Source organism: Marmota monax, unplaced genomic scaffold, assembly GCF_021218885.2.
Source record: "Marmota monax isolate L192 unplaced genomic scaffold, Marmota_monax_Labrador192_F-V1.1 WCK01_AAM20220418_F8-fsc00025, whole genome shotgun sequence".
Classification (NCBI taxonomy): Eukaryota; Metazoa; Chordata; class Mammalia; order Rodentia; family Sciuridae; genus Marmota; species Marmota monax.
In genome coordinates this window covers 5470663-5486348 of record NW_026691950.1, presented here as the reverse complement: position 1 = coordinate 5486348, position 15686 = coordinate 5470663, and the positions used below count along the sequence as shown (strand labels likewise).

Below are 15686 nucleotides of genomic sequence, written 5' to 3'. Positions count from 1 at the left end.
CCTGTTCTTGCCATAGATTATGGGGCTGGCTTGGTAAGATATTATAATGGCCAATCTGGGTTATAAATCTGGAGTCTGCTGAATACATTAAGTACATAGTGGCATCAAGTAAGTGCTTAGACACACATACACACAGAACCAATAACAGGTTGCTCCATGTATGCAAGTATAGTTAAAAACTGAAGCCAAACTATCATTCACATAGTGAATACAAATACATGTGGTATTTAGGATAATATTAATTCCTCCAGTTAGGTTTGGACAGAGGATGGAAGCAATACAAAATGAGTTTTGGAGTTAAAGCTTAGACTAGGCCATGGGAAGTGTTGTCTGTGGAGCTAAGAGATTTGGATGCTTGTGAAAGGTGTTAACATCTTAAAACAGTTATTATATTAAGAGCTATATTTCATTGGTGTGGAGTTGGGATCTTGATCTGAGCACTGATAATTAGACATAGAGTCTAGAGAAGAAAGCCTTTCTTGGAATTCTTGCCATAGATTCAGTTAATAAAGGCTCATAACCATGAGGATGAAGTCATAGGGGCACATCAAAGTTTACTCAGTAGGATCAGGTGGCTGATCACCTAGGAAGGGAAACAGTCCAGGGGTAGGAGTTGGAAGAGTGAAGATGAGTCACAAATTGTAAATCTGGATGATTGAGAAGAATTGGATGATTTTATTTAAAAAAAGAAAAGAAAAACATAAATCACAGGAAGGATAATAAGTTTAGAGGGAAAAGAAATAATGAGATTATGTTTTGACATATAGTTTTTGAAGGTTAGAAGGCAATGAAGTCATGGGGCTGGAACCTCAAGGAGTGATCAGATGCTAGTGATGTGTGTGTGAATCAGCTAATGACAAGGGCCTCATGTTTAATGATCCTGTGTGTGTGTGTGTGTGTGTGTGTGTGTGTGTAAGAATGAGGAAGTAGGTGGTGATGTTTGTATTTGTAGAAAGAGGAAGAAAATAATGTATTGTGGGAACAGAGATGGTATAAGGAGACTGTGAACCTCATTCAAATGTGGCTCATCTATGTAACTGGAAGGAACTTAGAATATGTGATAATCTTTTTCAAAATAATAAGGACTATTAGTTAAAAGAGGGGAAAATTCATTCTATGTTGCTCCAAAAGATAGAAACAGGACCCATGGATGGCATTATTTGAGGAGAAAAATTATAACTAGAGAGATGTTCTAAAATTAGGGATACTCCCAAAGAAAAGTGATTTGCAATACACTATTCTGAGCTTATCATTACTAGAGAAGCTTGCACAGAAACAGGATGACAGCCTGACAGAATCTGCAAGACATTTTATTTTAAAAAAGAAATTAAGATCCTATAGTCAGATTCAGTATAATCCTGTCATTAAGGATTATATCATCTTCACTTATATAAGAGAACTTAGCATCTAAAAGAGCCAGATGTTAGACTAAACGGACTTATATTAATTTCCAGTGGCTTCTATAACTAACAAAAACTTAGTGGCTTAAGAAAAACAGAGATTGCTGGGTATGGTGGCACATGTCTACAGTTCTAGTAACTCGGGAGGCCAAGGCAGGAGGATCACAATTTTAAAGTCAGCTTTTACAACTTAACAAGGCCCAAAGCAACTTAGCAAGACCCTGTCTCAAAATAAAAATAAATAAATAAATAAAAAGGCCTGGGGAATTATCTCAGTGGTCAAGTACCCTAGTTTCAATCCCTAGTACCAAAAGGAAAAAAAGAGAAAGAGAAAGCAGAAATTTATTCTCTCATAGCATTAGAGACTTGAAGTCTGAAATCAGTTTCACTAGGCTGAAATCAAGAAGTCAGCAAGGTTGTGCTACCTCCAGTTGTTCCTGGGCAACATTTCATGTGGTGTTTGCTAGTTCCATGTTCTGGTGTCTGCCTTGATCTTACTTTGTAGCCACATTACTCCAACCTCTGCCTTTGTGGTCACATCACTTTTCTGTTTTCTCCACCTTTTCTGTGTCTTTCAGGTTCCCCTCTACTTTTATCTTATAAAGGTACCTGCAATTAAATTTAAGACCCAACCAGATAATCCACAATAATACATTTACAATCTTAAAATCTTTACTTATACCTGCAAAGATGTTTGCCATGTAAAGTGACATTTATGGGTTCCAGATATTAGGACCTACAGTCTTTTCTAGGGCCTCTTATAACCCTACTAGAAAGTTCTTCACATATCCTGACATGAAACCATACTCTAGGAGGAAGATGCCCATATTTTTATTCATTCTTAAGCAAAATAAGAAAACAAGTTTTAAACAATTATTTTGGCATTTGGCATTACATGTCAGAACCTCACCTCTAGTTCAGGTTTACTATTTTCAAAGACAGGGCAACAGTTTTTTTTCTTTTCTTTCTTTTTTTTTTTTTTTTTAGTGTACCACAAAGTGAAATTAAGCTCTGCTATGCTCATATATGCTTCCATTTTTCCATTCCTTGTAGTGATTCTGCACTCTGCCTCCTCTGTAACAGGCACTTTCATACATCTCAAAGTGAAAAGAGGCGGTACCCACATTAAATAGTATGGCAGCTCACAAGAAGTCGTATCTCACAGAACATTATGGGAAATACTTGAAAATGTTTATTGGCAGGCAGACACTCCAGAGTTGAAAAGATCTGACAAAATTCCTGGGAACTATGGCTTTCTGCCGGTGATTGCTTCTGCTCTTGGTACACAAGCATTAGTTTGTTTTGTTGTTGTTGTTGTTGTTTTATTTTTATCCTTGCCTCCTCACAAACTCTGCTTCCACTGTTAAAACCAAGAGTTTTGTCTGGAGCTTAAGGCAGCTGTTTAGTACTGTATAACAAACAACCATGATTTACGACCAGCATGGTTTTATGTTCATATAAATTTATTATACACAGCACATCATAAGTGCACCCCCAACCTATATTTACAGAGTGCCTTTTCCCCCTCCCAGTGCCATCAGATGTGGTATAAAAACAACATCTCATTAATCCTTGCCAAGCACCTTGTAGATGTTATGATCCAAATTTTATAGATGTGGAACAAGAGGCATACACAGGTTTCTATTCACAAATTTGGAAAACAGATAAATCATGCTCTTATATACTCTGTGCCTGTGAAAAAGAGGTCATTAGAAAGTGGCCTCCTGGGCATGAGAAGAAAGCTGTGACATCAGTAATAAGGACTGGTGGATTCAGACTTGGGAACCTAAAACAAGCAGAGGGGTTGTTTCTTAATTGCAGGATCCCAAAAGGGCCTTCATTTATGTGTTTGTTTGAAGCATAAAAAAGGTGACTATAGCTTAGACTCCTGGCTCTATGCAGCATGGAGATAAATTTTAAATGAAGAACTCTTGCAAGATGGCTATAACAGTCTTCCAAGAGGACCCCTGATATCTTTTGTGCTGGTCATGTTTAGGTGCAAGTATCAGGTAAAATGATGTAAATAATGTAGAATCCACTTGCAGAGCAAAGGAAATAATTTTTCTTCATTATGTATGGTTCTGGAGTACTGTGTGTTTCTCCTTAATGAGCTAGAAGGGATAATGCAGGGACCTTCCCAAGGGATTGGCATTTTTAATAACTAAAGAGCCTATGAAGTCTGTCTTGTGGTTCGTTACTGAAGGTTTGTCTTATTCTACTTCCTGGCATTTTGTTTGTTTTTGTTATACCACTTAAGCTTAGTTATACTTGAGTTTATTTAGAATACAACAATTTCCTATGTGATTAGATATGGTTTTATAAATATTACTAATTTTATTTAATTCAGTTTGACTGTCACTGAATTTTTGTGTCATGGGTGGTAGGTACTTCAGGAAATACAAAAATAAAAGAGAAAGAACCTCTGCCTCATGAGGTACTGTAGTACGGGTGTGTGTGTGTGTGTGTCTGTGTGGTTATTTTTGTGTGTGTGTGTGTGTTATTTTGTGAGGCAAAACAAGGATGGCAGTTAAAATGTACAGAAATAGCTAATATTTAAGACTAAATTTGTGCAGTACTTGGAAATAGATTCAAACAAACTACTATGGATTGTTAAGGGAATAAAAAAAAAATCACAAGAAATCACATCCAAATGGGAGAATGGAAGGTTTTATGCTGAAAGCAACATTTAGAACAGGCTTTGAGTCTTTGGGAGAAAGACAACAAGATTACTTTTGGAATTTCCTGGAATATATGTTCCAATAAGCAAATATATTTACTCTCACATTTTTTTCCTAATGCTATATTACATTTGCTTACTCACGTTGTTAGTATTATTTATTCAGTGATAAAACACACCAGCCTTCTGAACGCCCTTGGTGAAACAAACACGAAATACAATCTCTGCTTTCATGGAAATTATAACATTTGGAGGGAAATAGCACACCAAAAATGTGACCTTGGAACCCATTTTTGTGTGGGGAGTGGGCGCATTCTTACTATTTGTTATTGTTGAGTTCTTGAATGTTTCCAAAGGTTCCTGTACTAAAGATCTGCTTTCAGCCTGTGGCACTACTAGAAGGTGGTGGAGCCTGTAAGAATCGAGGTCTTTTGGAGGAAGTTAGGTCTTTAGGGGGCATGTCCTTAAGGAGATATTGGGGTCCCAGTCTCTTCTTGTCTCTCTCTTTTGCTTTATGGCTGCCATGAGGTGAGCAGCTTTGCTTCACCATACTTTCCCCACCATGATGTTCTACCTCAACAAAAGCCCAAAAGCAGTGGGGGAAACTAACATGGACAGAAACCTCTGGATCCATGAGGCAAACAAATTTTTTCTTCTTATAGGTGTTCATTTCAGGTATTTTGACAGAGCAATAAAAAATCCAACTAAAACACTACTCTATGGTCAGCTTCAAGAATATTAAGTAACACAAAACATGGTGAATACAAAATACCAAATGAATAATATAGTTAAACCTATTACTATAGAAATTCAGGAGTAATTTTTTAATAATATTAATTTAATAAAAAATATGAATATTTAATTAATTTAATTACCACAGTAAGTAATTTAATTACTCAGTTAAGCTGGATATGGTAGCACACACCTGTAATCCCAGTGGCTGAGGAGGCTGAGACAAGAGGTTTGCAAGTTCAAAGCCAGCTTCAGCAACTTAGCAAGACTCTGTCTCAAAATAAAAAATAAAAAGGGCTGATGGGGCTGGGTTGTGGCTGAGTGATAGAGTGCTTGCCTAGTGCGGGTGAGGCACTGGGTTGGATCCTTGACACCAAATAAAAATAAAAATAAAGATACTTTGCCTACATCTATATCTATCTATCTATCTATCTATCTATCTATATATATATATAGATAGATAGATAGATAGATAGATATAGATATATAATGCTTTTTTAAGGGCTGGGGATGTGGTCAATGATTAAGCACCCCTGGGTTCAATCCCCAGTACCAAAATAAAAAAATTAAAAATGAAAGAAAAGACAATATGATAAAAAGGCAGTTTCTGCCTTCTTTGGGGAGTTTATAACTTAGGACTAGGAAACATGCTATAAATAAATAAATTCCCAGAAAAATTAACAAGTATAGGGATAATTAGAAGAACAGGCTGATAAGGGACACATTCTGATGAAAAGAGGAATACCATAACATGTTTTCCTTTTAATTTCACTTTTTTTATTACCCTCAACTCCTAAAAGTGGCTAAGTAAAGCTAGTAATGATAATAGAATACATAAAGATATGAGTTCATTTTTTTTTCTCATAGAAATTAATTTTTATTCATTTGAATAGTTCTTTTTTCCAAGATGAACACACCTCCTGTATGGCCTCTAAGTTTCAATTTTCTGTAGAAATTCTACTGATGAATTAAGAATGACTCCATTCCTTAGCTCATGCCAGTCACATTCTACACCTTCCTATCTCCTGCCTGTCTATTGATTTATGCTTTTGTTTCATCTGCACTTCACCAGCTGACCAGCCTTAACCACTGGATATCAGGGAGGGACTGTGGTTGTGGTGGGGGTATGCACACGTGTGTCCCCCTTCTTGTAACTAACATGAAACTTTGTATATCACAGGTGCTCAATAAATGTTTGTGAAAAAAGTTGATTTTTTTTCTTTTTGATTCAACTGCTTAATACTTAGAAGCATATGGTGCTAATATTTAAGATAGCTTGGTTCATTCTATTCAAGTACCACATAACCATTCACACACCATTGAGTTTAGTACTATTAAAGGGCAATTTCCCTTCTGGGAATTATGCCCATTGCAGACAAATTTTACATATCACGTCTTTTTTATCATCACTAGGCAGGTAAAGAGATTAAAATAAAAGGTTTTTTCAAGTGTGCAGTTGTACACAAACTTCATTTGGAAATGCTTCTGTATTCTAAGGAAAAATATAGAGCTACTCTTATTGCACATGCCCCCATCCAGAACTACCCAGGAATCATGTGGCAATTCAAAGACAAAAATATTGACATTCAATTTCTATACCAAATTATCTACCTGAATGACTGGGGAAAACTACCTCTTTCTTCCTTTTAGTTTCAGTATAACTGAGTTTGATTCTGGCTCAGGCAATCCAACTAATGTTAACTGGTCATTTAACATTCATAGCACTTGGTCCTTGTTTAATATTTTGATATTGGCCCTAAGTTCTCATCTGTTATAAATTTCTACAATTCAAAATGTTAAAATGAATAGGAAGGGATTTTTCAAACTATAAAATTTTAATTAAATATTAAACATTAAAGATTTTAAAACTTGCTATGAATAGAAATTAGAGATTAGAACAGGGAAATAAATTTTATTTCCACAAAAGTGCTCCACAGAGTTTTAGGGTTCAAAGACAACTTTCTGTAAGTTCATCAAGATGTAGTTCTAGGAAATACTATCAACTTACGTCTGTTTAATGCATCTATTCTTAGTGTTTAAGTCATCAACAGCCAGAATGAAGCCTAAAGAGACATAGTGCATTCTGTCTGATTCACACCACAATTCAACAATTTACTAGATTAGTTTTCTGTAGCAAGTGACTTGTATTCCTTCAGACTCAGTTTCCTTATGTTTAAGCTTCAAAGAGCCATGGCAAGGATTAAATGAGTTAATACACATAAAGTATTTTGATTCAGGCTGGCATGTGTAAATAGTCAGAAATGTTAATTTTATTATTCAACATAAATATCTTCCAAGGTATTCCCACACCGTTAAAAATAGCATAAAATTAGTATTAGGTATGTCGGGTATGCACATACATAATTCTTTAACAAGTTCTTTTAACAATTAATCAAGGAGCAGCACAACCTAGGTTGGTGGCCTGCTGGTCTTTTGGGTCAGTAAGCCTGTGCTTCCCAAGGGAAAATGATCTGTGGTTTTGCAGTAGAGCTGTCCAATATGCTTTCACAGCAAATGAAAAAAATGAAAAGTTGAGTAATTGCCTCAATGTTTGAAAGTGTCTAAAGTGTAACTATGTATGGAATTGAATGCTTTTAAAAATTCACTCTTTTTCAAACAAATATCAGGTACAGATTTGCTTATTTGCTGATTTCATGTTGCACTAATACTTAGTAACGTGTTGTTATGTGATGGAAGAAAGCCCAGCTGACAAGACCTCCAGAGCACATTTACCTTTTCCCTTTTATGCCAGGTCTGATTAATGCTCTATCTCACTGGACTAAATGCTCTGTGGGAAGATCATTCAAATATATACTCAATTCTCTTATTAGTTTAAGAGATGCAGGATTTATAATAGTCATGCTGTTCCCACATAGTGATATTTAAATTATCGTTTGTGTGCTGCTTAAGGCATTTCAATTGGTTTTGGACTACTGAATGGAATGATGTAAAATTAAAGTTTGAAATTACCCCTAGAAGCCTACAATTAGCAGGCATCCACAAGAAAACTAGGCAACAAGAGTAAATCATTATTTTCCATGAATAAATTTACTTTTCTTAATTTCATGCCATAAAAGCACATAAATAAGTTAAATACCTTAGTCCCAATTTGTATCTACCATATTATCAATGATGATTTAGAACATGCTTAATCAATTTGAATTTTTTAAAAGTGCTGGCATAAATCAAAAGAAGGCTGTTGGTCATCCTTAATGATTTTTACAGAGAATTTCCCATATTATTCTATATATTGAAAATGTGGACAAAATCAAGGTAACATTTTCCCTTAGATCATATAATACAAACTTCTTTATCTGTTTGGTATAATTGGTAATCCTTCTTGCCTAAAGCTTGCTTATAAATTCATAATAATTTTAGGTTCCCACCATCTTTTCCTTGTAGATCTTAAAGTCTCCAGAGAGAAGTGTGATATTCTAAAATATCCTACACAGTTAAACTGTTATCATAAAATACTATGAAGTCGACTCTATGTTTGAGCATTCTCTGATCTATCTTATTTGTGGAAAGAATAAAGAGACAGAGGTGATGAAGAGGGGTAAAGAAAACAGAAAGAATTGGAATAAATTAATAAAAAGCTTCATATGAGAAATTCAGTTAGGACTCATTTGATGGGAAATGCATCTTAGCTCATCTTTACTGAAAATTCCAGGGATCCTGGGCCACATGTATCCAGTCTTTTTTTCTGCATCCAATTGTCTTCACCTACATAGAGTTAGAATAAGCCTGTGAGCTTCATCAAAACAGAGAACTCATCTTATTTATCTTTGTGTCCCTTGATCTTAGCACAATGCCTGGCACATAGTGGGTACTCAGCCTCAAACTGTTGGCTGATCTTGTGATGTCTTCTTCAAGGAAGTTTTCTTTGGTCTTCCATCTTGCAGTACAAGAGCAAGTATCTATATTTTTATGTGTTGAGGGGTGGCTATTTTCATTAATAAATTATAATACCATAATAGTAACACATTTAGCTAGCCCAGAGACTTTATGTAACTCTGTATCCTCACTGGCATAAGTTGTTAACAATTATTTCTCCCAGTGAACAGAAACAGAATGAAGCATTCACTTTGGCAGTATCTGACATCCTCTCTCTGTACTGTCTTCCATTTCCATGTTATTACTTTTCTGCCTGAGTGTCTCCATCTAATGCTCTATCCCCCTGCTTATTAAGAGGAAATTATTTTTCTCCTCATTAATTGATCCTTAAATGTAAATTGGCTTGCACAGGTATTTGCAGTTTAATCCTTTAGTCTTTATAAGGAATGAAAATCTTATATTCCTCTAATAGAGATTTTTGGTTAAGGAAATGCAAAAGATTGACAGAAAGACTAAAAAAATACTTTATATTCGGTGTTGTTTAGGGTGATGAATTTTGTGCTTGCATGAATCACATTTATCATAAAGATAATTAAGCAAATATTGTGTCTCCCCTACCATCTCAATCTCCATAAACACTATCTAGAACCCCTTCAGCACAGTGAAATAAAGTCTGCAGGCATGGGCATGAACATTGAGCAGGTTCCATTGCTATACCTATTTGTACTCTCTCTGTTGAGAATAATTGTACAAGATTCTCTTTTTATGGAATGTTATATAGTCTCAAAATTGTCTTAAGGAAAATAGTACTAATGTGCAGAGGAAAGAAAAGTATTTTAATCGAGGTCACAAGGCTAGTATTTGCAAAACAACCAGAAATTGAATCCAGCTCAGTGGGATTTCAAACTCATTTTTCCCCCCAGTACAACTATCATCAAAATACAGTATCACTACAAATCAGAGCCTTACAGTAACACTCTTCTAATCAATGGAGATGATGGCTGATGGCTGGTGTGGCTTTATCAGTCAGGGACCCAGGAAGAAAAAAGGAAATACCTAACAGGGTAATAATTTAAGAGAATTTAATAGCAGTGGTTTCAGAGTGTGAACGATACCCTGGTATTAATAATGACCTACAGGCCTGAAGTGTGAGCCTCAATGGAATTTGAGAAGAAGGGTGAAGAGGAGGAAAGGGGAGGAAGAGAAAGCAGAGGATAATTGAGAGCTACTTGATAGATCTGGGCTTCTTGTACTAGCAACACAACTATAATACAGCAATCCCAGGGGTGGGGTGAGGGCATTGTCTTGCTAATCTTGCCATTGGCCAAATCCACCTAGAAACCAGAAGGCAAGAAGCCTAACAAATACCATGTCCATCAGCCCCTCAGGACACAGGAGGGTGGACAGGGACCTTGGTCAGTCCAGAAATTGTTAACAATGTACCTTTCTACTCCTTTCTTCAGCCTCAATGTCCCATTCTCCCTGACAGAAGAAATGAAATAAAAATTGGCGAGATTCAAGAAACAACAAAAATCCAACAATAGATTTTTTTAAAAAAATCCATGGCTACAAAAACTATAAAAAATGTCTTAGTGTACTTTCTTCCTAAGAAGTCTTAAAAATTAGCATTTATTCTAGTTTTACTGCATGGCAGATGAAGTAAGTTTGAAATATTGGTTAAGACCTTTCTTCATATACGTACATTTGCTTTGAGGTGGTTTCAGAAAGTCTTTTGGTAGGGTGTCCAGCTAATTGAGATACAGCTTACACATAGAAAATTTAAAATTTTTTTTATATGGAATTCCATCAGTGTTTACAAGCACATACAGTCTTCTAACCAGCTCCACAATCAAGATATGGAATCTCACTGCAAGAAGTTCTCAAGCTTTTTTGAAAACTTTAGTACAACTTAACTCTTGTTGGTTCTCTTTTTACTCTTATTTATTTATTTATTTATCTTTGAATGTGGGTCTGACTACATTGCCCAGGTTAATTTTGAACATCTGAGTTCAAGCAATCCTTCTGCCTCACCCTCCCCGGGAGTTGGGACTGCAGGCATATGCTGCTGCAACTGGCTTTGTTTCTTCTGTTTTGAATAAAAAAATTTGTGATGGCAACCAGCCGCGTGATGTACATACTACAAGTTTTCCTGTAATATATCTGTTCATTTGTCTCATTGCTCTTATGAGTAAACTACCAATGTTGCTTGTTAACTCATGTGATATGTATTTGATTGAACAATGGTCCATAACAAGCTGCACACTGAAATCACCTGGAACCACCAAATGACCCAATGTCCAGGTGGCTCCTCATGACATCAGGCATTCCAGATTGATTCCAGTGAATGATAAGCTAAGTCTTTCTAAATTATTCTACTATTCAGTCAAGGTTGAGACCCCATGAATTAGAAGAAATTTTCTTAATTCTTGATGCAAAGTAAAATCCCCCGAACAATGTTTAAAGAACACTGATGTCTTCCCCCAGGCCGACTTACATAGCATGTTCATAAAAGTTGACTTAGAGAAAGTATAATCCCGACCCCTAAGATCTCTGAATGGTTGGGCTCCATTTAATCAAGGTTTTATTATTGTTTGGGGTATGTGATAGTGCTCAATAAATGCTAGATGGATGTCCTAATCCCACAGTGGATTCAAGGAAAATAAAATATGCTCCCTCTTGGAAATAAACTCTTGGCATATTTGAAATAATTATTTTGGCAAGCTAACACTTTCTGAAAACTGTCCTCTAGGTAATTTATTTCAAATGCTAAGTCTCATATTTTGGGAAAATACTACATTTCAACTATATACTTTCACCATAATATGAGGCCCATATATATAGTATAACACTTTCATAATTCTCTCTGAGGAAATAGACAGGAAACAAGATTAAGAGACTGAGGGTAAGATTTAAATCAGCCTACCACCTGAAGTATAAATTATGCTATTATACCTCTGAGCTGAGAGAATACCTCTACTTTGTAAAATAGAGCAATGGTACTTTCCTGTTTTATAATGGCAAACTGTATGCACCAAGGACACCACCTTGTACAGTGTCCTGATCAGAAATGAACCTAGTGTCTAATGAAACAAATATAAAACTAGCATGATACTTACATATGATATTTTTTTCAGATCTCAGGATCTTCTAACTAAAATAACAAAAGTCTTTTTTTACAGCATAAAGCTAATGATGATCTATCATGGCACAAAGGCTTATTAAACAAACCTCTCAAATTTTATTATTATGAAATATTAACCAACATGATGCATGTTTCAATGTATACTTAAAGCTGCAAGGTTTGGGGTATAATATCTCAAAGGTTGGCTGCTACAACAAATAGCATTCTTTATATGATCAGTGTTCTTCATTTAAAATAGAAAATACAGTGCTTATTTAATTTGACCTTCCAATTTATTCAGTTGTTTTGCTCTTTTTTTTTTTCCTCTTCAGGACCACCTCAGAAAATAGTGTCACCTAAACAAGAACATGAAGACCGAAAACACGACAAAGTTACAGATAAAGGAAGTGAAAGTGGGACTTCCTGTAATGAGCTCTCCACTTCCAGCTGTGACAGCCACTCGGAGGCCAGCACTCCCCAGGACAACCCGCCCAATGCCCAGCAGGCTACAGCTCACCAACCTAACACCTTAACATTGGATCGTCCCTCCAAAAAAGCCCCTGTGCAATGGATGCCCCCACCAGATAAACGCAGAAACAGTGAACTCTTTCAGACACTCATCAGCAAGTCCCGAGAAACAAATCTTTCCAAAAAGAAAGTCTGTGAGAAGCTAAGTGTGGAAGAAGAAATGAAAAAGTGTATTCAGGATTTTAAAAAAATCCACATTCCAGATTATTTCCCAGAGCGCAAACGCCAATGGCAATCTGAACTCTTGCAGAAGTATGGGTTATAGTGATGATCACATCCCTTGGATATTTTGATGACATTTGATGTTTACTAGTGTCGCCACCTGACTGATGGTCAGTGTGATTCTTGCTGCTCTTCCTTATTGTGAACAGTGGACGTGGGACAGTATTTTTTTCCTTTTTTTTTTTTTGGTGGTTGTTATTTTTAGAAACAATTCAAAAAATGAATCCAATAAAAGTTGTGTCAAAATGGTGTTATCTATCAGATTCAAATCGTGTTGCAAGAATGAAAGTAAAATGTGCATGATCAAGAAGCTTAGAATCTTGATTTTTGAACTGTGGTCAACTGGACATGCTTGTCATTTTGTAACTTACCAAAAACAAATCATCATATCACACCAACTGAAATGACAATATAGATGAAGCAACATCAATTAAAATTTCAGAGGATGGTTTTAATATCCAAATCTAAAACTGTTTAAATGTCAGTGCAATAAAACAAGTATTATTTTTTTGCATGAGCACAATGTTACAAATACATTACAAGAAATAGGGAAGATCTGTTTGTTGCTTGGAAAGAAAAAAATTATAAAAAATTAAGCAAAAAAAAAAATGTTTCAGGCAAAGCCTATAAATGTAAGCTGTCTAGGAGATTGAGCTTTCTTTGTTCTGGATATGTGTTTTGTTTTTGTTTTTGTTTTTTAATGTGTATGTGTATGGTATTTCTGTATGTTAAGATGGTGTAAATATGCCTTATACTATTGTGTTACTACATTGACATTCATCTATTAATGCTAGTCATGATGATTTCTGTGAAACAAGTATTTTACATCAGGCTGTAAAAAATGATATAATGATGATCTGAAAGAGCCTATTATCATGTTATTCAAAATAATTGAGGGAAATGGTAAAGAGCTTTATGTATTTATTTAAAAAAAGGAAAATGTATTAGAATTCCTTGATTTCTATTGTCTCTTCTTTTAAAAATATTCAATTGTTTGTCTTCAACTTTTCTTTAAAACTCCAGGTTGAAAGGTCTGCTCAGACTTAATGTTGACAATTGTAAACATAATTCAAAATGAAGCTAGAGTTTAGATTCAGATAGGTTTGGTATTGATTAATAATCCCTTAGCCATGACAGAAAAAGACCTCATCTAAGAATACACTAAAATTTTATTTTAGCTGACAACCAGATTGGAAAACTCTCCAAAACAATTGGGATGTTACCTCCTACAAAGCAGAAGACAAAATGTCAATAGTAGGGTAAAAGTTCAGCCTTTTATGAAAAGTGATTTCTTCCTCATTGATACAAGCTTTCTTATCATAAGCCAAACAACTTTGCCTCACTGTGTCTTAGAAATGTATAATATCATGAAATTTTGCTAAAGAATAAGCTGAGAGAGGTAAGAATACTTTCAAGAATTATAGAACTCAATCTCTTCTGTGGTTAGCTAAAATGAAAATTTGAGCAATACATGTGGCATTAGCATGAAAGAATGAGATAAGCATTATCAACTCAAAGTTTTAAAAATATTTACATTCATTTTTGGTTATATCTGAGATTTCTCATAGTGCCATTATATAATATCACCTACAATGGGCTATTGAAGAAAACTAAGAGATATGATTTATTGTGAATTATCTATCAGGCTTTAAAAAATACGCACTCAAGTTCATGTGATCTGGGGAGGTTATGAGGCCCAGCATGGTTTGATACAGCTACAACACAGGTGAGTAGATAGAGCCAAATTTCAAATTCCATGTCTATCACTAATTCTCTATGTGATTTTGGTGATAAGGGAATAATAAAGGAATAATAACATCATAAAGAAGATTTAAATGATGTAATTGAAATAAAGCATAACTACCCTTCATGGATCTGGGAAGAAACTGGGAGGTAGTGGTTTTACAGAATCCAGGAACTAGCACCTTCCAATGGGGAATTTAGAATACAGAGGGACAAGCATTCTAGTAAGAACTATAGCCCCTAAGGAGTCACAGTCACTTGCAAAGCAAAAGAAAAAGGGGAAATTACCCTAGCTTACCCTATATTTAATTTCCCACGGGTACCTTCCATATTCCCAATTAAAAAGAAAGTGTTGGCAAAGAAGCAATGTAATTGTACACATGATCCCTTTGTGATACAAAGCCCCACAGCTAAGGGCAGAGAATCAATCTGAAAGGTACTCTTGCACTCTTGTCTTTTTATTTTTTTTCCTATACAAATGTTCAAGTAGAACAGCAATGCAAAGAGTTATGTAACTGATCACTATTTCAGATCGTCACATCTTAACACTCTAAAAGAAGTGATGCCTGTGAGTCTGTCTTTATAGTCCTTGATAGATTTGAATAAAGGTTCTGATCCATGGGATGGAGATGTAATTATTTTAGTTCTAATTTGTTAAGCACTTATTATATTCCAAATATTTGATGTAGAGGTCAACAACCTATTCAAGAAATACAAATTACTAGCTATTGCCCTTCAGAAGAAACTTTCAGTGTGAATCTTTTGAAACATTTTATTATCACCAGGCTAGAACCTGGCTTGCCTCAAGGGGATAAAAGGGAATAAAAAGAAGCATCTAAACAGGGACTCTTTCCTGAAGGAAAAAGTAACACAAAAAAAATTAAAGGTAAGTTTGGCTATAGTTGCTATGTAACACTTTCTTCCCAAAGAGGTGAGCTCTAATAATAACTAAAAGAAGCCTAGAAACAGGCTCTGAAGTTCAGTATTTAGTCTCCTCTACATGGTTTACCTTCTGTTAGGTACACAGTAGGCACTCAACTTGTGACCTGATATATTACTCTTACTAGTAATTATCTCCACTTCCCTTGACCTGACACAGCAGAGCTGGTATTATCTAAACATAATACTCCCTATATTTTGGAGAAGAAAATCCAAGCGCTGTATACCAAATTATGGATGCTCAATAAAATAGCACCATATCAGTTAACCTTTGTACTCACAAAATTTAGTAACTTAGGATAGCAATCATTTATCAGCTTGCAGTTCTATGGATTGGCAAACTGGCCTAAGATCAGCTGGGCCGTTCTCCCAATGATCTTTGTATAAACTGACTTGGACAATGAACTTGTATTTGTCAGTGACTGAATAATCTGTAATGGCCTCACTTTATGTTGGCCACTGATGGCCTTTATTGATTCAGTGTGCCTGA

The 15686-nt window shown here is 35.4% G+C and overlaps 1 protein-coding gene across 1 annotated transcript in view; it reads left to right on the top strand.

Annotated features, from left to right (window-relative positions):
• The window catches only part of Kctd8 (potassium channel tetramerization domain containing 8), a 266191-nt gene extending 252727 nt beyond the window's left edge, over positions 1 to 13464 (top strand). Inside the window, exon 2 of the mRNA XM_046442259.2 lies at positions 12097 to 13464. Coding sequence (XP_046298215.1) covers positions 12097 to 12557 — 461 coding nt within the window. The 3' untranslated portion in view covers positions 12558 to 13464. The remainder of the gene's footprint in view (positions 1 to 12096) is intronic.
• The last annotated feature ends 2222 nt before the right edge of the window (positions 13465 to 15686 follow it).